The following is a 25,999-nucleotide window of genomic DNA, read 5'->3' as shown; positions in this document are numbered from 1 at the left end:
TGAAATTAAAGAGGTTATGTATGATACTCACACGGTTGGGGAGCTGAGAGACCACAGACCGATAGGCAAGTGCCTTTTTGGGGAGTTCGATGGAGTATACAGGCAAAGGCACACAGGGTTTTATTGACTGTGACTAGGTCACGGTCAGGGAAGGGAACTGGTAACAAGGGCCAACCTGATGACCCTGGTCACTGCACACAGTCTGTTTGTGGGATGTTGAGGCATCGGGAAAATAGGAGTTTTAAAGGTGGACGATTTTGAAATTACATAGTGAGACATCTAAGTCCTGGACGATGCTGGTCACCGTAAGGAGTCATAAGAATCTGCCACCCCCTCACTCCCCCCTGGCCTGCTCTCACTCTGCTGGTCTTCCTCATGCTCTCGCTCATTTCAAAACGATTCCCCGCCCTCCTGTTACATATCAGATACTTTCTAGGTGCTAGAGACAGAGCAATAAGTAGAACAAAATCCCTACTTACAGTTGAAAGGGGAGAAACCACACAGGTCTCTACGCAGTGAAATCCAGCAGAATCAAGGGTGACAGGGCAGGAGGTGTGCGGATGGGGTCATATCTGAACAAAGGTGGGATGGAGGGAGGGAGGGAACACACGGGTATTTGGAGGAAGACACTTTCAAGCAAATAGAGCAGCCAAAGCAGAATCCTGAGGTGGGAGCTTGGCATTTTTAAGAAACAAGAAGACCGTCGCAGCCGCAGCCCAGGGGAGAATGGTCGGAGATGAGGTCACAAGAGGAGAAGGGTGCCCGGTCACATAAGGACTTTAGATGTTTTTGTTTGGGTGAGTTGGAAAGCCATACAGCGGATTGACGTGTGTAGACAAGTACTTAGCCAGGCCCTGGGGATCTGAAATCTGTACACGTGAATTTACACGTGGGCATCTACACAGAAAAATCCACTTAAAAATATACAGAATTCTGTTCTAAAGGTTAAAGAATGAGGCTAAATGAATCAGATGGTGGGTGTGTAGGAAGAGAAAACAAGGGGGTATGGGTAAAAAAGTAACAAGATAAAAGAGAGCTGAGTGACTCTCAGAAATTACCAGCATTGGGTACAAGGATTCAAAGTCCAGGGGCAATGGAAAAGTCTGTGTGCCTGGAAAAGGGTGATGGGGTGCTGTGTGGGGGCCCTCTTGAAAGACACAGGATGTTCAGTTTTTAAAATGTTTTTATTTTATTTTTCAGAGAGAGAGAGACAGAGAGACAGAGCACAAGCTGGGAAAGGACGGGGAGGGGAAGGGGAGGGCTCAGAATCCAAAGCAGGCTGCAGGCTCTGAGCTGTCAGCACAGAGCCAAATGCGGGGGTTGAACCCACAAACTGTGAGATCAAGACCTGAGCTGAGGTTAGACGCTTAACCGACTGTCCAGGTGCCCAGGATGTTCATTTTCAAGACAGAAAAGTCACCGAGAGAGCCCGTGGTAGTGGGGCAGGGATGTCACTTTCTTTGACAAAGGTCAGCAGTCAGTTTCCAGGGTTATTTACTCCATGTCTGATTAGATATTGGAGAGTATTTTAATCAATACACTTTGGGATTCCTTTAAATGCTTTTGGAAGCATGAGCAAACATGGAAAGTTTATCGGGTTTATGCCTTTGGAAATAGTATTTTTATTTGACTTTAAGAAAACCAAGCAGTTTTGTCCTCAAAGAGAATTGGTGACTTTGTTGAGAAAAAGTGGTTGGAAATTGGACTTCGGAATTTGTAGGCTGAAAAGTGCCTTTCAGAAGCCAACAAACTTACCCAAATGAGCACTTATCTGGGTTTTTTTTTTTTTTTTTTTTTTTTTTTNCCCAAATGAGCACTTATCTTTGTTTTTTTTTTTTTTTTTTTTTTTTTTTAGGGAGCATTGTGCTGTTTCAATGAAAAATGCTTCTACAGCACCCTGAAAACCCTACAGACAAATGATTAATGGCATAATCACCCCATCATGGAGCTAAGCCCCCTGTTTGGGGACAAGTTTATAGAATAGGAAAGCAAACATCATCTACTTTTTTTACAGAAATCTTTGTCCCAAGACCAAACCAAGGCTAAGCTGGGAAGAAGTGCCTTTGGGGTATTCGTTATCCTTGCCTTCTTTGGGGCTCCCTCTTCCAGAGACTGGACTGCCAGTCTAGTTTTCTTCTAGTACACTCATGCTCTCGTCAGGGAAGAAAAACAACGCACCAGCCACTCTATAAGGTTCCCTACTTATGCTATTTCTTATCCCTTGCACATCAACACTAACAAGTAGGCATAAGTCTTCGGTTTTACAGATGATGAAACAGAGATCTAAAGACGGTATGCTCAGTTTCCCCAAAGAAGCCTCTGGTCTGAGAGGGCCCAGAGCGTGAATTCCCCCCACTCAGAGCCTGTGGCTACTACCTCTGTGGCTTTGGTACTTCTGATGCAGGGCATCACCCAGCATGGTCACAGCCCCACGCCCTCTCCCACGTCCATCCCTACGTGGAAACAAGTATATTGCCTGCCTTGGGAGCGTTCCATCAAAGCCCACCAGCCTCTGCTTTCCACTTTTGCTAATGCACTTTTTGAAAGTCAGTGTTGGGGCGCCTGGGTGGCTCAGTCGGTTAAGCATCCAACTTCGGTTCAGGTCATGATCTCACAGTTCTTGGGTTCGGGCCCCGCGTCGGGCTCTGTGCTGACTGCCAGCTCAGAGTCTGGAGCCTGTTTCAGATTCTGTATCTCCCTCTCTCTCTGACCTCCCCTGCTCATGCTGTCTCTCTCTCCTTCTCTCTCTCTCAGAAATAAATAAAACATTAAAAAGTCAGTGTTATTATGAAGAGCCGTGACTGATTAATGAGGCTGCTAATCCCTTTGAACTCCTTAGTAATTTAACTCACTTTACCTGTATCAAGGTCTTGACTCAAAGAAATGACTCCCCTGATGGGATTGAAGGTCATGTGGAATGGTGTCAACAGTACCGTCACAAACCAATGGGGGCAGGGGTGTTTGGTGAAAGTTTTCAGTACTTCTTAGAGTCCTGCCAGCTTTCTACTTAACCCAAGTACCGATTGACAGAATGCTGGAGTACTAGATAGGGTAGGCTAGCCGCCAAAACACACAACTCCCAAACCCCGGGGGAATAACAGAATAAAGGGTTAGTTCTTGCCCGTGCCGTGATCCAGTGTACTTAGAAAAGGGGAAGGTTGGGGCGCCTGGGTGGCTTAGTCGGTTAAGCGTCCGACTTTCGCTCAGGTCATGATCTCACGGTTCGTGGGTTGGAGCCCTGCGTCGGGCTCTGTGCTGACTGCCAGCTCGGAGCCTGGAGCCTGTTTCAGTCTGTGACTCCCTCTCTCTCTGACCCTCCCCTGCTCACGCTGTCTCTCTCTCTCCTAGAAATAAATAAAAATATAAAAAAAAATTATAAAAAAAAAAGAAAAGAAAAGGGGAAGGTTGTGTTCATGCGGTCATTCAGGGGCCCAGATTCCTTCCATCTTGTGCCACCCCATCTTCTGGGTCCTCAGAGCTGTCCCTGTCCCTTCTGTCTTCCACATGTGACAGCAGATGGGAGAGAGAGCAAGTGGAGGGTCACGTGGAATCTCAAGGGCTAGATCTGCATGTGCCTGACATCACTTGTGTCCTCTTCCCATTGGCCAGAACTCTCCACTGGCCCAAACAGTGGGGCTGGGAAAGATAGTCCCCCATGTGCTCAGAAGAAAATGTGTGGTCTGTACCCCATATAGACCCGCAGTTCCCCTTCTGTCCTTCTCTGGTCTGTTTTGGTACCAAGACCTCAGCTCACCGTTAGGTCAGAGAGCGGCCCCTCGCCTTTGTGATTCCCCCTCAAACATCTACGATATGTGCTGATGGCTGTCGTTCTCGTCATCAGTCTCCAGGTTCAACTTTCTTGTGCCAGACCCGGGCCTAGAGAAATCACGGAGACTGACTTTACTTTTTGATCTTTTTTTTAAAAAATTTTTTTAAAAATATTTTTATTTATTTCTAGGAGGGAGAGAGAGAGAGAGACAGCATGAGCAGGGGAGGGTCAGAGAGAGAGGGAGATACAGAATCCGAAACAGGCTCCAGGCTCCGAGCTGGCAGTCAGCACAGAGCCCGACGCGGGGCTCGAACCCACGAACCGCGAGATCATGACCTAAGGGAAAGTCGGACGCTTAACCGACTAAGCCACCCAGGTGCCCCTTTACTTTTTGATCTTAATGCACTTGGGTGTGTGGTGCCCAGTCACGAGCCCTGTATCCATTGTGGGCCCTTTCCTGCTCTCTTAGAAACACTGACTCATTGCCCCGAAGCCACGTGGGCTGCCCACTGCCCTGCTTTTGCCAATTCTCCAAACACGCTCACAAACACAAAAGGAAAAAAAAAACCCTTTTCTGGAAAAGGACTTCAAACATGTAGAAACACCTTTGAGTATTTGTGAATAAAAGGGTGTAGTCACTTATCTAAGGCATTAATGGATTGGAAGGTGCTGCTGTATTAAATAGGTGTGTGTGGGGGTAGCAAGGACAATATAGTTGAATTCCACTCTCTTCCCAGAAGGAAGATTGGGAAATTGGCCCCTGGTGAATAGGGGACTTTTGCACACGGATGTGGGGCCAGCAACTGATGTACTTACATCCTGTGCTTAGAGTGACTCAGGCAGCCATTAGCCCTCGGGAAACCTGGACTCTCGTGCAGGGCTCTGACTTCCAAAAAGAAAGGAGGAGGGATTTGCAGCTTGCTTGGCCTGTTCTCAATATTGTGATGTTGTAAACCTTAATTATTATTGCTATTTTTTAAGTTGTAAGTAATCTCTCGGCCCAGCATGGGCCTAGAACTTACAACCCTGAGATCAAGGGTCGCAGGCTTTACCGACTGAGGCAGCCAGGTGCCCCATACACCTTAATTATTTAAAAAAAAGGAAAGAGAGAGAGAAGGAGAGAGAAAGAAGAACAGAAGGAAGGGAGGGAGGGATGAAGGAAAGACGGAAGGCAGGCAGGCACGAAAGGAGGAAAATTCCCCTTTCCCTTCAAGCAGAGCAGTGATGTTTGTGGACCATGAGGGTGGCGACTGGGCTGTGTGCTTGTCCGTGAGTTGACCATCTTCCCATCGGCGCTCAGAGCAGACAGGGCTGATGGAATGCGGTTTGATTTGCGAGCCGCCGAAGAGCTCTGTGTAAATTCCCATTCTCTAAGATTGACAATACAAGAGTGATACTCTATGCAGATGCCGTGGATTGTGGCTGATAAAGGTGCTCTCTCCGTTAAGTCACCCGATCCTCACTGTAAACGTGAGGACAGGGAGGCTGAGAGGTGATGGCCACAGTCACACATCTTAGTGCCACTTTGACCTCTGCTTGCAGGCTTTGTTTTTTTAACTTTTCAATATTTATTTATTTATTTGACAGAGAGACAGAGTGGGGGGGTGGTGTGGGCAGAGAGGGAAGGAGACAGAATCGGAAGCAGGCTCCAGGCTCTGAGCTGTCAGCACAGCCCGACAACATGTGGCTCGAACCCACAAACTGTGAGATCATGACCTGAGCCGAAGTCGGACGCTTAACCGACTGACCCCCCAGGTGCCCCTCAGGCTTTTATTTTTTTAATTTTTTTTATATTTTATTTATTTTTGAGAGAGAGAGACAGCATGAGCAGGGGAGGGTCAGAGAGAGGGAGACACAGAATCTGAAGCAGGCTCCAGGCTCTGAGCTAGCTGTCAGCACAAAACCCGATGAGGGGCTCGAACCCACGAACAGTGAATTCATGACCTGAGCTGAAGTCGGACGCTTAACCGACTGAGCCACCCAGGCCCCCTGCCCCTCAGGCTTTTAATCTCCTGCTCCCCGCTCCTCCTCCCTGTCCACCAACGCCGCATAAAGATTCTGCAACCATATGGGACTCTGAAGTGCCTTCTGAAATTATCCATGTTTATTCATTAAGCACTGGCTGTGTCTTACGGAGCTCTAAATGTTTCCTTAAGAATGATGCATTTAACAGTAATCTTCAGATGCATAATGAAAAAAAAAATGGAGGGCTGGTCAATTACGTGCGAGGGATTCTACCTCCTATTTCTGATGCTTGACAGTTGCGGAGTGCATGGGCCATTCTGTGACTCTGGGAAATCCTTCAGGGAAAGACCTGTGTTTGCCTTGTTTCAACCAGTGCATCCTAACCTCATTTTGCTCTAACACCTTTTTCCCCTGTGTAATGTTTGTTCTCTCATGGGACACTTTGAGACACACCCATGATTCCTTGAAAATTGGGTCATTCTCTGGCCACTGGAGTTTTTCTGTATAAATGGCTTTTCCTCATAAAAGTGACAGGTATGAGCATCCCAAGAGTGACTTCCCCTCGTCTTTCTGAAGACAGAGGAGAGCTCCTGGCATTCTTAGGGGGCTTCTTCCCCATGAATTATCCGTCTGCCTTTAAAATAAGGAAAACATAAAAGCCTTTATCAAAACTACTCTAGGATTTGCCCAACCCAGCCAGGCCTTGCAGGATGATCCTTTGAGGAAAGTTCTAGCCATGGCCAAAACTGTGGGGGCAGATCTTGGAGTTAAATGTAAGATGTACCTTGGCCCCTAAACTCTGGGAAATGAGCAAGGATCAACAGAGTATTTCCAGGCCACACCAGGCTCTAAGGACTGATTTCTTAACAGCTTGCTCTTCTACCTTCTTTCAGGATAGTAAATATTTGCCCACATGCGTAGAGCTACACCAAGAGCTCTGTCTGAGCATATTAAGAAATAAAGCATTTTTGATTGATCCAGAATGATGGGGCATTTGATCCAGAGAGAACTGATAACAAAAAGCCACATTAGTAGTCATTCTTTAAATGGGATCTCGGGGCACCTGGGTGGCTCAGTCCGTTGAGCGTCTGACTTTGGCTCAGGTCATGATCTCACGGTTCGTAGGTTCGAGCCCCATGTTAGGCTCTGTGCTGACAGCTCAGAGCCTGGAGCCTGCTTCAGATTCTGTGTCTCCCTCTTTCTGTGGCCCTCCCCTGCTCATGCTGTCTCTCTCTCAGAAGTAAAAAATAAAATAAAAATAAATAAAAGGGATCTCATTTGAACCAGCCAAGAAACCAAGGTATATAGAAACCAAGTGCTGTGGTCTGAATGTTTGTGTCCCTTCAAAATTCATGTGTTGAAATCCTAATCCCCAACGGTGATGGTTTTAGCAGGTAGGGCCTTTGGAAGGTCAATAGGTCATTAGGGTGGCGTCTTTATGAATGAGATTCCCTAATCCCGTTAATGTCTTATAAAAGAGATGCCACAGGGTTCCACAGCCCCTTCCACCACTGTGAGGACCCAGCAAGACGGCGCTAGCTCTGATCCAGGAAGAGGGACCTCGCTGTAGTGCAGTCATGCTGGTACCTTGATATTGGGCTTTCCAGCCTCCAGAACTGGGAGAAATGAATTTCTGTGGCTTAAAGCCACCCCATCTGTGGTGTTTCATCACAGCACCCTGAATGGACTGGAACACTAAGTCGTGTGTTGATTCTGCCCAACGCGACGGAAAGAGTGCGCGTGCTCACTGGGGAAGCCGGACAGCACACTGGAAAGGGCATTCGACTGGGCGCAGGTCATCTGTTATCTGCCCTTTGTTTAAGGTCAACCTTGGCAGGAGGCTCCTGCTCCATCCCAATTCCTACCTTTATCCTGGGAGATGCCTGGTCCAGAGGGGCGTCCTCATCTCCAGCAACCTTCCCCTCCACCTGCTTCTCACGCCCTCTTCCATGGCCACTTCTTGGACATTGCCATCGTCTGCAAGCGCACCACCTCGAAATCACTTGGGGCACAACCGTCTCCTGCCTCTCCAGCCCGCTGGTGTGGTTGCACCCACCCTGAGCTTGCTGGATCTGAGCTGACCTCTGTTTCCTCGGGCCTCTCCTGTGCTCGTTTCTGGCCCTCTATTTAGCTTGGAACCCACACTCCAACATCTCAAGCGACCTCCTGCTAATACCCACTTTCAAATGTGTTCCACCTCAACCCACAGAGAAATATAATTTACACATGACCTAGGGCTCATCTACATATGTATTTATACACACACACACACACACACACACACACACATGCATGCATAGGTCTCTCCCAGTCTTAACTCAATCACAGTCATTTAAAAATCTTGCCCCGGACATCAGTTCTTGGACCTTAAGCCCTGTGTCTCTTCTCCTCTTTACCAAGTTGTTGCAAGAGCCACCTGTATAAACCATGTGTTCCCTGTGGCTGCTGTAACAGTCACACACTTAGTGGCCTAAAACGGTACAGATTTATTTTCTTACAGTTCTGGAAATCAGAGGTCTGAAATCAAGGTGTGAGCAGTGCTGCATTCTTCTGGAGGCTTCAGGACATGGTCCGTTTCCTTGCCTTTTCCAGTTTCTAGAAACCACCTATATTCTTCGACTCGTGGCTGCATCGCTTCAACCTCTGGTTCCATTTTCACATCTTCTGTCCATGTTGACGATCTTATAAGGACCTTGGTGATTCTGCTGGGCCTCTCACATCCTCCAGGATCACTCTCCATCTCCAGATTTCTAATTTAATCACAACCTCAAAGTCCCTTTTACAATGTAAAGTAACGTGCTCACAGGCTCGGGGGATGGGGACCTGTGGACGTCACTGGGAGGCCACTGCTCTGTCTAGCCCATGGACCATCTTGGATTTCCTCAATTTCCGCTCAGTGGCTTATGTCCCCACTGACCGTCCCAAATGCCTCTCACAAAGGTCCTTGATGTCCTCTTTGTTGCTGAAAACACTGGATAGTTCTAACTTGTCCTTCTTCCTGACCTCATAGTAGCTTCTAATGGAGTGGGCCAATCAGAAGGAGGCATGGGAAGCAAATGTGGAGGGACCCCAAGGCATGAGGGCCAGTGGTCCATCCTCATGGACACCTTCTGCCGTCACTCTAGAGTGGCCTCTGTTGTGGATGTGGCCGGTGTAGAATGTGATACCCAACCACTGCCCTTGGCCTGTCGATCCTCCATAGGCCCCATGGTGTCTAGATGTCCTTCTTTGGTTTAAAGGCATTGGCCCCAGAAAGGATTTTTAAACAGTTTTATTGACCTCCCTACAAAAAAGTGCACCTATCCCTTGTGTGCCGCTGGGCGACCTTTCACAAAGTAAAACATGGATCCGCCTTTCAGATCAAGGAAGGAGCTTGTCCAGCTCACCCTCACGTCCCCTCCCTGTCGCCAATCCCTCTTCTCCAAAGGTTAACCTTATTCTGGGGAAGCCCAAGTGGTTTTAATTATTTTCTTTTAAATAGGCTTCTTCTTTTTAATGTTTATTTATTTTTGAGAAAGAGAGAGAGAGAGAGATGGGAGCACAAGCACAGAGGAGCAGAGAGAGAGAGAGAGGGACAGAGAGATTCCAAAGCATGCTCCGAGCTGCTAGCACAGAACCCAACCCCAGGCTTGAACTCACAAGCCCAGGAGATCATGACCTGAGCCTATACCAAGAGTCGGATGCTTAACCGACTGAGCCACCCAGGTGCCCCTAAATAGACATTCATTTGTAAAACAGTTTCAGGTTCACAACAAAATTGAATGGGAGCTAGAGAGAGCTCCCAGATGCCCCTTGCGCCTACCCACAACGTCTCCCCCACCGTCCATGTTCCCCATTGGGGTGGCACATGTGTTACAATCAATGAACCCGCATTGACACATCACAGTATGGGACACAGTCCACAGTTTACCTCTGGGTTCCCTCTGGGTGTTGCATGCTGTAGGTTTTGACGGCGTATGATGACAAGTGTCCATCACTCTCGTGTCCTCAGGGTAGTTGTATTGCCCTGAAATCCTCTGTGCTCCCCCTGTTCATCCCTCCCTTCCCCAAACATCTGATAACCACCCATCTTTCTACCATCTCCGTAGCGTTATCTTTCCCAGGACGTCATGTCATTGGAATCATACAGTCTGTAGCCTTTTCAGCCTGGCTTCTTTCGCTTACTAGTGTGTGTGGGTCCTCCGTGTCTGTTTATGGTTTCCTCCCTCGCTTCATTTTAGTGCTGAAAAATATTCCGTTGTGTGGACACAGGCATAGGTTTCTGAAGAAGCAATTGGACTGACTCTAGAGCAGATTTTGCTGCTGAAGTGTCTTCTTCGTACCTCACGCTGTTAGGACTGACACGTTCCTCTCCCCCTTAATGTGTAGAAGGGCCCAGAAGTCCTCGAGAGGCCATGATCTGCCTTGAGCTTCTGCCTCAAGAACATCACTGTCAGAATACAAATCTGGCACGCACGGGGGCTCAGGCCACTGCACTGCACGCGGGTCATGGTTTTGATGTAAATGGTCCCACAGAGATCAAGTTCTGTTTACTGGGGACAGACTGCACGACAAATAGAAGAAGGGTCCAAACAGAAGACGTTTAATTCCTACGCATGTAACAGTTTGTGGAGAAGCCTCCATGAATCTTCTCCATGAATCTGGGGCCCAGGCCCCTTCTGCCTTATGTCTCCCCCACAGCCCTGTCATTTCCTTCATGTGGCTAGAGTAACGCGTGGCCTGTGGGGACAAACCATTAAGCCGAAGTCCGGCTCCCAGGATTAATTTAACATTTTAGTCAGCTGGTCACCCAGCGCGGTCCTGGGGGAGGGTGTGGTGACGGGCAAGAAAGCTTTAATGATGAGTTTGAAGAGCTTCAAGGGAGGGGCTCCCGCCTGGGGAGTGTCAGGGTGGGTGCTAGCTTGGGGGAGGGGCTCCCGCCTGGGGAGTGTCAGGGTGGGTGCTGGCTTGGGGGGGGGGACATGAGGGTGACTCTGAGCCCCCTGGTGTGGCTCATCAGGGGGAGCTGAGATCCCACAAAGGGGCTGGAACTTTCCCAGCTCATGGCTTTCCCAGGGCCTGCAGGGAGATGCCACCAACTTGTGGCTGTCGGACCACCGAGGGGTCTCTGTCTCTCCTCTTTCCACGCCTGGCAGGGGGCACAGTGAGGGTGTTGACGTCGTTCTAACCAGCAGGACCCTGTCTCCAGCCGCCCCGCCCGATGTCAGTTTTGCTGCTCAGGCTAGGGTCTTTCTCTCCAAGTGAAGCCAGCTCGGGGTAGCGGACTTGTTGGCTTTCTTCTGGCCTCTTTCAAGGGTGGGAAGGATAAAGGAGGCTGCGGTGAGAGGCCTCAGGTCTGAGTTACATGTGCCACCGAGCGCTCCCCCTCTTCACCTTCCGGTTGGCAAGTGTGACCAACCTGTGGCGGACAGGTCAGGGCCTCTTTCACTGTGACTTTCGGGGAAGGCCGGGGAGCCGGGGTGGGGGCCCTTTGCAGAGAATCGTGGCCTGGGAGGATTGTGAAACCTCACCAGGAGCAACTCAAGCACAGGCCATCTGTGTGGGAATTGGGGAGTTCGGAAACTGCCTTCCTCCGCACCCCCTCCGCCCCCTCCGAGGCCGAGGCCTGCCAGCCGTCTCCCACACACCTCACCAGAAAGTCCCTGGCTTCCCTCCCAGCTGCCTGGCGACTGACCTCACGAGGTGTGAGAAGGAGGAAAGGAATCTACATTTCAGATGAGCCTTCCTTCCTCCTTTCTGAGAAGTGGTCCAGGCTGTCTGCGCACGAGGCTCCCCAGAGCCCGGGGCGCCAGGGCTCACCCGACTTCTCCTGTTGGAGAAGGAGCCAGGGACGCTTGGGACCGGGGACCTGTATGAGTTTGTAACAAATGACCGGACGCTGGGGTGGCTGAAAACAGCAGAAAATCAGTCCCTCGGGGCTCTGGAGGCTGGAAGGCTGAGGTCAAGGTGTCATAGAGCCGTGCTGTCTCTGAAGGTTCTAAGGCAGAATCTTTCCAGCCCCTTCCAGCTTGTGGTGGCTGCAGGCAGTCTTTGGGGGTCCCTAGGCTTGTAGATGTCTCTCTCCAGTCTCCACAAGGCTGTCTTCTCTCTGTCTCTTCTTATAAGGGCGTTAGTCACACCTACCAAGGGCCCGTCTCCTCCAGGAGGACCTTATCTTAACTAATTACATCTGCGAGGAGGCTGTTTCCAAATAAGTGACATCTGAGACTCCCGGTGAACATGAATTTGAAGTTCACTGTTCATCCTGCAGCAGATCCCTGCCACCTCCCCCCTCCCCACCTTTCCCCTGCCCACAGAGCAGGCCCTTACTCCACACTCCCATCCAGGGCCCAGGAGTGGTTACCCCAAACTAAAATGGCACCTCCTTGCTCCAGGAAGACCCAGCCTAGCAAGTAGGAGATTCTAGTGTCCAAATCTCTCCAGAGACAGGCATCTACATGGCCAAGGGACCCCCACTTGGAATTATTTCCCACTTTATAGAGATGCTTCAGGATTTCTTGGCTCCTGGCTCATCCCAAAGGGAAAGAGCCCTCCCAGGCTTCCCATGGACCATTCCAGACCAAAGTTTATGACCCAGATGGGAAAACCGGCACCCACTCCATCAGCCTCAGCTTCCAGGCTCGTGTGGGGTCTTCTCCATGAGAGCCGCTCAGGAGGCTCCCTCCGGCATCTTCCGGACAGAGCAGCCCCTTCCCCTGGGGAGCCAGGATCCTCCTGCCCGGAGATCTGTGAAGGAGTGCTGAGTTCCTGGCCCTCCTGTAACCAGCTGAATGTCTTCCAGGTTATCTAACCAAACTCCTGCAGAACCACACCGCCTATGCCTGCGATGGGGACCATCTGAACCTCCAGTGTCCTCGGCATTCTACGATCAGCGTCCAGTCGGCCTTCTACGGGCAGGATCACCAAATGTGTAGTGCCCAGCCGCCTGCCTCCCAGAGCGAAGACAGCTTAACCTGCGCAGCACCCACGACATTGCAGGTATTACCTTTTGTAGATGTTTTAGGATGATAAAATGGTCTTCTCTCTCTCTCTCCCTCTCTCTCTCCCCCCCGTCTCTCCCTCCCTCTCTGTCTCTCTCTGTAAATATGCTTGTGATCATATAGTTCACTCAAAGCAAACCTGATCCACGAAAACCCCAACTTCTACAAATCACCAGTTTCACAAGTGCGCTGTTACTTGCTTCTGGAAAGGGTTCTTCACCAAACAAGACTAAATGGAATTCCTACTCGCTGGGGAGCTCCCTTACTACATCTGCCATGTGAAATTACTCAGAGACATACTCCTCGCTGCAGTAAAGCAAAGTACAGTCACCCTCCAGGACCACAGCTCCAGTCGATGCCCCAGTAGAGAAGGAATGTGACTCCTTTAGTGGAAACCACGAGGGCCTCTGTGAGGCAGACAGCCGAGATCCTGACCAACTTCTCAGAGAAGGCACTCGAGGAAGGGAAATAGCGATCATTGTCTTTAAAAAAAAAAAAAAAGGGTTTCTTCTGCAGTGGTAGATAATGACTTTAATCTTGTTTCGAGCTTTTTTGGGTGGCCTCTGCCAATTTGTTCTATCAGATGGTGCCAGGAATTTGGGGGGGGGGCAGCTAAGTCTTTCTTTTTCTTTTTCTTTTTCTTTTTCTTTTTCTTTTTCTTTTTCTTTTCTTCTTCTTCTTCTTCTTCTTTTTTTTTTTTGTGTGTTGGCATTAGGGAAAGATTTTATAGAAGAGGAGGTCAAAACTAGTATTTCAGTGGTGATTTTAGACTACTCATGGCTTACCGATTTTTTTTTTCCAGCTGCAGGAAATGTGGGGAAAGGTAAATTTTCTAGGAAGACTAAGGATGGATGGAGTTGGCGTTAATGCTGTGTAGCTCCCCCTGAGGTCCAAAGAGGAGAAGCAAACTTCATATGATATTATAAGGATTTTTCTATTTCTTCCACCATCTACTGCTTCCATCCCAAGCATGCCACCAAGGGGTGGCATGTAATTGGTAAAGATACCAGCTGAGTAGCCCGGAGAATGTGTTTGAGTAATTTCCTGGGACTTGGTTTCCACATCCCGGAAGAGAGGCCCCATGAGCAGTTACTTCCTGTGTGTGCCCCACCCAGGCCCCATTCCTTCCCCTGGGGCGCTGCTCCCAAGCTGTGTCCCTGTTGACCCTCCCCCAGTCCTCACCCCAACTGCCCTGCGCCCCATCCCTGGCCCCCAGGCCACCTGCTGCTCTCCTAGGTGCATAAAAAGAACATTGGCTGGTTGGCCACAGGACAGGTGCCCACTTTGTGAAAATATGAACTCCCGGCACCCCAGAGCTGCACCGAATGGGCACCACTGTCACTGCAGTGTGGGTGCCTGGCTCTGCTGGGCAGGCCTCAGGGGAGCAGACGTTTCCAGAGCATTTGTGAACACCCCTCCAATGTTGTTCAGAAGGTTCGTTTGCCAGAAACATCTCCGCGCACTGCTCTTTCATCCAGAGTTCAGGGAGATCCTTTATTTTGTGTCTTTTGAGCAGCATTTGGGAACTGAGGCAAGGTGTTTCCTCCTCTGCAGGGTGAGGTTGTCTGAGACTGGAGAGAGCAGGTGTCTATGTCCCCCCGGGAGCACCTCAGCTGATCTGGGCTGTGACTAAATGTCAACAGGAAGTCCCCCCCCCAACATCTTTCAGCAGTTACACCATTTGGAAATAGCCCCGCCTCGAGTCCCACTCTGTGGTTGTTATACGTGGAGTCACACACGGGCTGAGTCATTTCACGGTGACCCTCGTCCATGAGGATGTGTACCGACCTCTAGGGGTCCCTGGGTGGTTTTCCTGATTTCATACCATCTCTGCCAGGGCCCCTGAGGTGACGGGGGAAAGCTGGTAAGGCCAATATCCTTCCTGGAGATATTCCAGAATCTACTATGAGAGCATGGCCGTTCAGACAGGCTCGTGAAGCCGAGATACATTCAGTCCAACAGTAGTAAGTAAATTCTTGGGAACTGTGTGCTGTGCTTTGTGTCCCGTTAGCAGCGACTAAGCATAAGACACTTGTGTTTGTCACGGGCAAGACCTGTTCTGTTTGGAGATAGGAAGCACAGCAGCAAGGCCCCTTTATGACTGTCTACAGGGTGATTCGTGGGCTTCCATGGAACCAGAGCCGATTCACTCACAAAGGAGTGTGAACTGTCCTGGTGGGGGGGCGGGGGGGTGAGGGAAAGAGAGATTTGAAGGAAAACTTTGAAGCCCAGTGCTCACCAGAAAGCCCGAGTAGTCTACTAAGAAAGTTGCTCCCCAGGAAATGAGTAGGTCTTGNGCTTAACCGACTAAGCCACCCAGGCGCCCCCAAGGGACTCAGCTTTTTAAAGTTTATTGGTTGGCCAGTGTTGGGTTGGGTCTCCAAGGCCTCCCCCAAATGCTGAGTTCTCTGTGGTCTGTGCCCGGCTGCTGCTAAGGGTGAAGAGTGATGGCTGTGACTCCTGATCCCCACAGAGCTCTCTCAGCTCTAAAACCAGAGGGACACCTCCTGGAAGGGACCTCCGAGTCCCCTCTAGCCCATACTCTGAGGTACTCAGGTCTCGCTCATGTTTCCTGAAGCTTCCATGATGCAGCACTTTGGCCCAAACCATCAGCAACACTTCCAGTTGGGGAAGAGTGGAGGCTGGTCTTCTGGTGGGGGTGTGGCACAGGTAGGGTTTCTTGCTCTGGAACCAGACCAACCTGGTCAATTCAGAGGGATGCGTTGTTTGTCTCAGACGCAGCTCATAGCTGCTTGAAGGTTCTTTGTGTGGCCCCCAGGGCAAGCAGATGGGTGTCCCTTCCTTGTCAGAGCCCGGAGCAGCCCGGGTGTGGGGTCTTGCAGACACCATGTGTGGTTTTCAAACCTGTCCCTTTTCTACCCCCCTCATTTTAGAAGGTGCTGGATGAATGCCAGAGCCAGCGTGCCTGCCATCTCCTGGTGAATAGCCGTGTTTTTGGACCTGATCTTTGTCCAGGAAGCAGTAAATACCTTCTGGTCTCCTTTAAATGCCAGCCTAGTAAGTAACTTCTGTGGGGGGCAGGGAACAGTGTGTTTGGGGTGTGGGCTCCCTGTTTAATTCACACCCCCGATGGGAATTCTCCACCAGTTGGCATTTGTCCAACTTGGAAACTTGTTAACAGAGATGTCCAACCTATTTTTTTGTGGTTGGTGTGTGTGTGTGTGTGTCTGTGTACACCCATATATCCGTGTGCGTTCTTACAAATCCTTGAATTCAAAAAATCCTTTGTAGGGGCGCCTGGGTGGCTCAGTCGATTAAGCGTCTGACTTCAGCTCAGGTCATGATCTCACAGTTCATGGGTTTGAGCCCCACGTCAGGCTCTGTGATGACAGCTGGCTCAGAGCCTGGAGCCTGTCTTTGGATTCTGTCTCCCCCTCTCTCTGACCCTCCCCTACTCATGCTGTCTCTATCTCTCTCGCAGAAATAAATTTTTAAAAAAATTAAAAGAATTTTTTTTAATTAAAAAAAATTTTTTTAATGTTAACAGAGAATGTGCGTAGTGGAAAAATGGCCGCCCATTGATATTCTCTCACATTTTCTCAATGTTGGAAATTTTTCATAATGAGAAGTTGCAAAGGACTGACCTGTAAAAGACATAAATAGGCCCCTATGGAGGTTGTCCAACCTCAACTACGTCAGTGCCAGGCCACAGTCTCATTCCTGTGGCCAGCAATGAGGTCTGGTCACTCGTGTCACTTCCAGAAAGCACTTATTGATGGAGCGCCTTCTGCGCACAGGTGTGAGGCCGGGTGTTGCGAATGAAGACAACTCACGTTTTGCAGAACTTTCTTGGATGGTGGTTCCAGACTGGAGCACTTCCACGTTCTTTCTTCCCGCGAGCATTCACTTCACCTAGCTGCTTCCTTCTTGCCTTTTAGGTTCTAGCAAATATCAGCTTTCTCCAGAAAGATCATATCTATCCAGAAAACATCTCAGGAGGACCCTACTCTCTTGGTAGCGTGCCAGGAGCTCATGGTGGGGGGGACGGTGGGGACAGAGCCTGGCAGGGCTGCGGGGAAGGCTTTCTTGGGCGATGGGTCAAAGAACTGAAGGTTAGGGGGTGGGCACAGAGGAGCACTTCATAGGGAAGGCTGTGGCCGGAGGGAGCAGGGGGCTTTGGGGAGCCAGCAGGAGCACCCGCCGGGCAGTTGGAGCAGGATCCCTGGTCTCCGATGGCCAAGGAAGGAGGTGGACTCTTTCTGGAAGGCAGCATTAAGCAGGAAGGGTGCGTGGCTGGGGTTTTCAAGTCCCCTCTGGCTGCCCCGTGTATAACAGATTAGGGGCACAGACCTGTGTCTTAGGCTGCTTGAGCTGCTCTAAGAAAACGCCATCAACTGGGTGGCTTATAGTCAACAGAAGCTTATTTCTTGTAGTTCTGGAGGCTGGGAAGACCGAGATTAAGGGGCTGGCAGATTTGGTACCTGCCAAGGGACCACTTCCTTACAAATGGCGGTCTTTTGGCTGTAACCACACTTGGCAGGGAGGGTAAGGAATCTCTCTAGGGTCTCTTTCATTCAAGACCCTAATCCCATGCACAGGGGCTCCACCCGCACGATCTAAGCACCTCCCAAAGGCCCCGTCCCCTAGTCCCATCATGCTGGGCATCAGAACTTCAACCTGAATTTTAGGGGGACGTGATCCTTCAGACCAGAGCGCCTTGGGTAAGGTAAACATTGGTGACCTGAGGTCCTGCAGGCTGGGAGGTGGTCCCTATCACCGCTGTGAGAGGAAGGTGGAACAGAGGTCATTCCTACCCCCTCCTGCCTTTTTTCTGCAGCCCTCTCACCCCGGAGGCTCTTAGGCTCTGAGGCCAGCCTGAGTGTGACACTGACACTGATCATCAGAAGGCTCCCCTGACCTGCTACAGCCAGGGGCATGGGGAGCCAGCCTTCGTGGTGACAGCCAACTATGTGTGTTTCCCCCAACTCGGCCTGTGTGTAGTGAAATCCACCACAACGGGAATATTGACACCAGGGAGATGGGCACACGCTGAAAATCAGGTCTTGCCTTGCTGGATGGTTGGAGAGCTGTTTTACCAGCAAACCTCACTAGAAAGAAAGAACCTTCTTTCCCCAAGCGGGCACCCTGCTTCACCTCCTTAAATCTCATCCTTTCAGAGAATCTTGGTTTCCGTGAGGCTTGGGATTTAGGCAGTTCTGGGTCCCTATTCCTGGCTGCTGTGTGGCTGCTGCGTGACCTTGGACAGCGTAGGGAGACGTTCAGGGTCGGCTCTGTGACCCAACGGTAGAGTGAAGTCAGTGCACCTTCCACATCGAGCTGTGGCAGAGAGTGTAAAACTACAGTGTTGTGTAGACTTGTGAAAACACAGTGCTGTGTGTAAGATGCTTAGCACGGGACGTGTCCTGCACTTGTGCTCAGTAACTGATAGCTATTATTCCAGTCGGCAGATTAGGGTCATTCTTGCTGAAGATGTGACTGACTGGAAAGCAGTGAGACCTCAGATGTTGGGGGGCTGCGGTGAAGTCTGCCCTGGGTGCAGGCACTAGTAGGGTACACCGTAGAGAATTTTTAAAACACAGTAAAAGTGAGTAAATACCTGTCTGCGTGTTAATATTGCCATGCACGGCCATTGTCAAAAACATCAGTAGTAACACATTCTCATCACAGCACAAAAGTCACCCTCTCTGCCCCTCTGTGGAAGGCCACTACTGATATGCACCTGTGTATCTGTGTTATTGAAGAGGACCCACAGAGGGGCGCCTGGGTGGCTTAGTCGGTTAAGCGTCTGACTTTGGCTCAGGTCATGATCTTGTGGTTCGTGAGTTTGAGCCCCATGTTGGGCTCTATGCTGACAGCTCAGAGCCTGGAGCCTGCTTCGGATTCTGTCTCTCTCTCTGCTCCTCCCCTGCTCATACTCTGTATCTCTCTCTCTCTCTTTTTCTTTCTCTCTCTCTCAAAAATAAATAAGCATTAAAAAGACTTTTTTAAAGAGGACCCACAGAGGCCCCTAGTTGTCAGAAGCAGGAGGGGGGACGTTGTTACCGTGGTCCGGGCTCTCTCACTTCCCCGGGCTCCCGCCACCCTCCTGGTCCAAGCCCACTGGGAAGGCTGCGTGTGCCTTTTCTAATCTGAGACCACTGAGCAGTCTCACCCAGCTCTAAAATAAATTCCCTTTCTCTAAGAAAAGTGGCAATTTTGTTAGTGGCTCCACTGTGTTTAGGACCCAGAAATGTCACCCTTAGGCGACAGAAAATTAGCACATTCTTAAGGAACCAAGTGACACATCATCACACAGAAGTAACCCCAAGTACGTGAGGTGACACAGGCCCCTCCATTCCGGGAGATGGTTTGCCCATAATCTGAGGACAGAATCACTGGAGGCCTTACATGGAGGTGTTTTACTCTGCTTTAGTTTGGCCAGCATCGAGTTCTCCTTTAGTGTATGGGCCTTAATACATCAGAGAGATGGTGGTTCATAAATGCACTTCATGACAGGCTTTAAAAAGCCTCTTCTAATTTTTAAAAATTCTGATAAAGAAAGAGAGAGAGAAAGAAGAAAGAAAGAAAGAAAGAAAGAAAGAAAGAAAGAAAGAAACGAAGAAAGAAGAGGCAGAAAGAAAAAGAAAGAAAAAAGAGGAAGAAAGAAAGAAGAAAGAGGGAGAAAGAAACAAAGAAAGGAGAGGGAGAGAGAAAAAGAAAGAAAGAAAAAAGAGGGAAAAAGAAAGAAAGGAAGGAAGGAAGGAAAAAGAAGGAGAAAGAAAGAAAAAGGAAGGAAGAAAAGAGGGAAAGAGAGAGAGAAAGAAAGAAAGAAAGAAGAGAGAATGGAAGGAAGAAAAAGAAAAGAGAGGGAGAGAGAAATAAGAAGGAAAAGAGGGGAGAGAGAGAAAGAAAAGAGGGAGAGAAAGGAAGAAAGGAGGGAAAGAAAGAAAAGCTAGGGGGGAGAGAGAGAAAGAAAGGGAAAGGAAGGAAGGAAGAAAACAGAGCCCATCCTGTTAAAAAGAGAAGCTTCCAGTTTGCTGAGATAAGGCTTGGTTTTCATCCTTTCTGGCGAGCTCTGCCACTAACGGCATTCTTGACATTTTTCAGCACTCTGGAAGGGTGCTTGCTTGAGCTCTTTCTTGGTGTGTCTACCCATGCCCTCTGTTCTGCATCAAAGGCCATCGTTCATTCTGGGCCTTTGAAGTCAGGCAGTATTTCGGTGTCGGTGGGATTTAGCGTCTACTCGTAAAAAGCACTGAAAACCTCATACCAGTGCGGATGTGACTCACCAAAGTCAAACCCTCAATGTCAGGGTCAGACTCAGTGTTCTTTTTGTTCAGAAAAAGAAAACAAAGCTTTTCTTGGCTTTAGGTTTAAACTTGTTGTATTAAGATTCCAGCAAGTGGGTGAAGGGCATTGTAAATACTGCTTAGTCACCCCAGAACCTTCCCTCCTCTGAGAGTTCCTTGTGGGTCGCTAGGCTGCCCGGGAATTTGGTGAGCGTCTTAACCTGGTTTCTGCTTCACACCTGTCATTCATCTTCAGTGTTCCCATCATCACAGATTAAGGAACAGTGTAAGGTCAGGGCGCCTGGGTGGCTCAGTTGGTTAAGTGTCTGACTTTGGCTCAAGTCATCATCTCACGGTTTGTGGGTTCGAGCCCAGCATCTGGCTCTGTGCTGACAGCTCAGAGCCTGGAGCCTGCTTTGGATTCTGTCTCCCTCTCTGCCCCATCCTGGCTCGTGCTCTGTCTCTGTCTCTCTCTCTTTCAAAAATAAACAAACAAAAAGAGTGTAAGGTTTATCAGCACCAGAGCTGGTGGTACTTTGAGATCCTGAAACTTGCCAGACTGTTGCTTCTCTGTCTTGTGTAGAAAGACATGGGCACTTACAAGTTATGGAAAGTTGGAAATTATTTTCTTTCGTGTTGGAAGTTTGGAGCTTAAGCATTGAGGACTCCAGGATTCGAAGGTCCCATGGGCCACTGTTGTCCTTTGTGTTTACCACTCACGCTCTCCTGAAAGACGTCAGTGGGGCCTTTCAGATTGATTTGATTACAATACAGAGTAAGGAAAACATTTTACCTTTTGGCCCGGCATAGCTCACACACAACTGAAAGGATTTTTAAAAATTACAAAATAGTGTTTATCCTTTCGTGTGTGTGTGAAGCGCTTTGATATTTTCTAAACTTTTCTTTGTTTTTTAAAATTGCGGGTCACGATTTGCTAAATCGATTTCACGAATAGAGAATAGGCTTCAAGTCACAGTTTGGAAAGCTGTAACTTGAGATCTGTGAGGGATCTGGGAATGGCCTGCGCCTCCAATCCAGAAACATGACTGAGTCAGAGAGGTGAAATGGGGGTTGGGGAGTGGTTATGGGAGGTGGTAATGGAAGATAGTCATGGGGGATGGCCATGGAGAATAGTCATGGGGAATGGGCATGGGGGATGGGCATGGGGGTGTTCATGGAAGGTGGTCATGGGGAATGTTATGGGGATGGTCATGGGAGGTGGTCATGGAAGATGGTCATGGGGGATTGTCATGGGGGTGGTCATGGGAGGTGGTCATGGGAGGTGGTAATGGAAGGTGATCATGGGGATGGTCATGGGGAATAGTCATGGGGGATGGTCATGGGGGTGGTCATGGGAGGTGGTCATGGAAGGTGATCATGGGAGGTGGTCATGGAAGGTGATCATGGGGAATGGTCATGGGGGTGGTTATGGGGAATGGTCATGGGAGATGGTCCTGGGAGATGGTCCTGCGAGACATGGTCATGGGGGGGGCGTGGTCTTTGCAGGGGGGCTAGTTTTCCTTGACATGTTCTTCCTCCCCATCCCAGGCAGCCCTCAGTAGCTCCTGTTGGCTTGTTGGGCTGAAAAATGTTCCTGTTTGCTCTGCAGTTGCGATTTCAAAGTAAAAACTAATCTGGGAGGAGGGTGATAGGATGATTTTTTTTCTTTATAAAACAGTGGAGAGGTGGAGAGAAGAGAACTGCGCATGCAAATAAATGGCCGTAGTCCCTTTTATGTTTTGTTTTGCTTTGCTTTTGCAAAGTTTAACGTAAGCGGCTGGCTGGAAAAAGATATTTATAACACATAAAAGAGGAAGGTTAGCATCCTGACTATATGAATCACTGTTACAATCTTTAAAAATCCAAAATGTAACATGCCAAGGATATGAAGAAGTAGTTTCCAGAAGGGCTATTTTGAGTATTAAATTCATTGATACATTTAGGGACATCTGGGTGGCTGAGTCAGTTAAGCATCTGACTCTTGATCTCGGCTTAGGTCTTGAGCTCACGACAGACCTCAGCTTAAGTCTTGATCTCAGGATCACGAGTTCAAGCCCCACATTGGGCTGTGCACTGGGCATGAAGCCTACTTAAAAAAAAATTCATTGATACATTTAAAGATCTTACAACAGGGCTTCATTCAAGGAAGTGCTCAATAAATATTAGCTATTATTATTTTTGAAATATCTTTATTGAAATATAATTTGCATAACATAAATATCACCCATTTTTGGTGCAGTTCAGTGATTTTCAGTAACTGTACTGAGTCATGTAACCATCACCATAACCCAGATCTAGAACATTTCCATCATCTCAAAAAAAATGTCCTGTGTCCATTTATTGTCATCTCCCTTCATTCCCAACCCTCAACCTCAGGGAACCACTAACCCACCTTCTTCAATGTAGGTTTGCCTTTTCTGGATATCTCAAAAAAATAAAATCATATAGTATGTGGTCCTTCGTGTCTGGTGTGTTTCTATTATTACTTTTAAAAATCAAATCATTATGAATGATTTCTTTTATTAATTGAATGCTTTTCCAGAACATTTTTTTTTTTTTAATTTCTAGGAGAGAGAGAGAGAGAGACAGCGTGAGCAGGGGAGGGTCAGAGAGAGAGGGAGTCACGAATTCTGAAACAGGCTCCAGGCTCTGAGCTGGCAGTCAGCACAGAGCCCGACGCGGGGCTCGAACCCACGAACCTTTTCCAGCACATTCTTTAAGAAAAAGCAATAAGCTATATTTTCATCAGCAGTGCAGTTACAATGTCAACACTGTGTGACATTGCAAAGGGAATCTTTACGATGGCGTGCAGATTAAACAAACACACAGACCTTTCCCTAAATTCTTTGGGAGTCTGTGACCTGGTGCAGGTAGTCGGAAGGCAGCACACAACAGTAGCCCGAGCCTCAGTTGCTCCTGGATCAAGGTCTTCATCCTTCTCTAAGGAGGGGCTCTTCAGAAGACACGTGCCCTGTTTGTTTCCTGTATTCTACCCAAAGAAAGAATCGCTTTTGTATCATTTTTCTTTTTAAATATATACATGGGAGTGTGTGCTAGAACATTTGGAAGTCTGGCGGTGAGGTTTTATTAGGCTCTCTCCAGAGGTTTGCTCTTCAATCAGGTGATTCCTGGTCTTTACCTGTGTGGGTCCAAGCCAACATTTGAGGAAAGGCTCCCTTCAATTAAAGAATATGTGACCTCAGGTGGAGAGAGAAACATCCTTTCTGGCTAAGGCCATCCCCAAATCCAAGCCAGGAAGCCCTGACTTCCATGTCTACCACCACCGCCACCACCATCCACCTTCCCCTCCCCAACCCCTCTCACCACCCCCCATCTCCTCCATGTGTACCTGACTGTCATTCCCACCTCTTCCTGCAGAGGGCGTTGTTTCCCAGGCTCAGAGACCCNGGTTGTTCTCGCTGCCCTTCTCAGGGTACAGCCCCAAGGCTTGCGCAGGGCTCCCCTGAGCCCTTCTGGGGGAAGCTGATGGTGCCGCTGATCTTTGTTTCTGCTTCAGATGAACTAAAAAACAAAACCGTGTGTGAAGACCAAGAGCTGAAGTTGCACTGTCACCCATCGAAGTTTCTCAACATCTACTCTGCGAGCTATGGCAGGAGGGCCCAGGAGCCAGACATCTGCTCCTCAGAAACAGAGCGGGTCCCTCCATTTGGTACGTGTTTTTCTTTTTAAGTTAATTTATTTATTTTGAGGGGGGTGAGGGGCAGAGAGAGAGAGAGACAGAGAATCCTAAGCAGACTCCACAGCTGTCAGCACAGAGCCCAATAGAGGGCTCAAACCCATGAACCATGAGATGGTGACCTGAGCCAAAACCAAGTCCGACGCTTAACTGACTGGGCCACCCAGGCGCCCCTGGTAAGTGTTTCCATGTGGCTATTGTTAGGGTGCTCCCACCATGGTGGGACATGGTAAATCTGGCACCTGCGGGGTTGGCAGTCTGGGAACTCAGATAAGAACAGGTGTTCAATCTCGAGTCTGAATTCTGCAGAGTAGCAGGCTGGAAACAGGCAGATTTTCTATGCTGCAGCCTGGAGGAAAAGCAGGCCTTCAACTGATTGGTTAAGGCCCACCCACATTAGGAAGGGTAATCTGCTTTACACACAGTCCACCAACTTACATGTTAGTCCTACCTTAAAAACATCTTCACAGCAGTCTCCACTGGTGTTTAACCAAACACCAGGGCAACGGCCTGATCTTTACCCACCGTACTACCGGAGAGAACGGGCCCCACTGGGAAACAGCCTAGAGAGTTGCACTTTATTCATCAAAAGTAAAATGAGCTCTGTAATGTATTAAATTGCTACAATTTATTCATGGATCACATGTGAAATTAAACATTAATTTTAAAAAGAAATTCATACCACACCAAGTATCTTGGATCTGAAAAAAAGAACATAAAGTGACTGTACTGCATAGGCAAGCTCTCAGGCAAGACCAGAAAGAGAGAACAAAAAAGCAGTTCATGAGGGACATGGGCCACCAAGGCCCCCAGCCCACTGTTCTGGGAAGAGGCTGGTGGAGGGTCTTTTGAGGGGCAGTGCTGGCATCTAGCTGCTCTTGATCGGGCCTGGAGGAGGGGCTCCCATTTCACAGTCTCGGCAGCCAAATGGGGCAAAGAGGCCTTTGTGAGGGGGTTTCCCCTGGTACGTCACAACCCGTGAGTTCCTGACACCCCAGTCTCCGTCTCGTATAACGTGCATGCGTTCAGAACGTCTCCACCACCTCCACCCTGGCTCCCGCTACCGCCTCGGGTCTGGGCCCTGGTCACTGCACCGTGTCCCTGCTCCCAGCTTTCCGTTCTGCCCAGATGGCAGAGGCATCCTTCCAAAAGCCCCGTCTGATCGCTGTTGTAAACATCGTGCAAGGACTCCCCATGTGATCTGGTCTCTTTGGTTGGAAAAGGGACCGTTGGTGATCTGACCTACCTCTCTGCACAAAAGGGACTCTACTTCTTAATACTGGGGTGGAGCCCCCCATTTCTGAGGCTTGCTGAATCAGACTTAGCCACACGTATTTTGGGAAGGCAGCAGTAAATCATATCTATTTCAGCTGTTGTTTTGAGTGGTAGTCAGTCAGCCAAGCAGGCTGATCTGTACGCAGGATGAATGATTTATGTGCTCTAAGTCCCTGCCTTCGGTTCCTGGGAAGCTGGACGGGAGTTGGGTTTAAAAAAAATTTTTTTTAAATGTTTTATTTATTTCTGAGAGAGAGAGAGAGACAGCATGTGTTTTATTTATTTCTGAGAGAGAGAGAGAGACAGCATGAGCAGGGGAGGGTCAGAGAGAGAGAGGAAGACACAGAATCTGAAGCAGGCTCCAGGCTCTGAGCTGTCAGCACAGAGCCTGATGCGGGACTCGAACTCACGAACAGTGACATCATGACCTGAGCCGAAGTCAGACGCTCAACCGACTGATCAACCCAGGCACCCGGGGAGTTGGGTTTAAAGTGGAAAGTAATCAGCCATAGAAAATATTAGTAGACATCATGGCTAAAAGACTGGCTGTAGAGACTTCAAGGAATCCTCAGGCCTGCCAGCTGTTCTAAAGCCACGAATAACCCTTGTCAATATGGGAAAGTCCCGTGAAGGCAAGACTGCCCGTTGCTTAGTGGTCCCGCTTTTAAAAAGTTTGAGCCCTGGCAAAGTCACACGGCAAAAGCTACCTGCTCATCCTTCCCCTGTCCCCTCCCACCCTTCATGGTCAAGGGCTTCGTCCCTTGCCTGTTGACTACATGTGAGGTTGAAGATCAAGCTGTTCACTGAGTTCATGAACCACTGCCAAGTGCCAGAGAGCATCTGGGCTGTGCTGTGCGGTGGGGCGGGGGCTCCCGGGGAAGACGAAAGGCCCTGTGAGTGCTCGCATGGAGACCCAACTCTTCCCTCCTGCCGGGTCAGCGCTGCAGGGCGGACCCTCGCTTGCGTGCAGGGGTACAAACCGTCGGCTGCCCGTGCTGACCTGTTTTCTCCATCTAGCTGGATGCTAAGAAGTCGCTCGCTTGGCCCAGGTAGACCCGTGAAT

The 25,999-nt window shown here is 49.2% G+C and overlaps 1 protein-coding gene across 4 annotated transcripts in view; it reads left to right on the top strand.

The window, feature by feature from the left end:
- EVA1C (eva-1 homolog C) overlaps nucleotides 1–25,999 on the top strand; it is a 75,991-nt gene that overhangs the window by 23,723 nt on the left and 26,269 nt on the right. For 3 of the 4 annotated variants that reach the window (XM_077765522.1, XM_077765521.1, XM_077765519.1), the window contains exons 2-4: nucleotides 12,516–12,712; nucleotides 15,609–15,732; nucleotides 23,482–23,634. In XM_077765522.1, coding sequence (XP_077621648.1) covers nucleotides 12,516–12,712; nucleotides 15,609–15,732; nucleotides 23,482–23,634 — 474 coding nt within the window. Of the gene's footprint in view, nucleotides 1–12,109; nucleotides 12,127–12,515; nucleotides 12,713–15,608; nucleotides 15,733–23,481; nucleotides 23,635–25,999 lie in introns of those variants that run through there. The other variant, XM_077765523.1, reaches the window with a different exon arrangement.

This window comes from Crocuta crocuta, unplaced genomic scaffold (assembly GCF_008692635.1).
Source record: "Crocuta crocuta isolate KB4526 unplaced genomic scaffold, BGI_CrCroc_1.0 scaffold84, whole genome shotgun sequence".
Lineage (NCBI taxonomy): Eukaryota > Metazoa > Chordata > Mammalia > Carnivora > Hyaenidae > Crocuta > Crocuta crocuta.
Note: the sequence above shows the minus strand (reverse complement) of the source record. Positions and strands in the feature narration are given on the sequence as shown.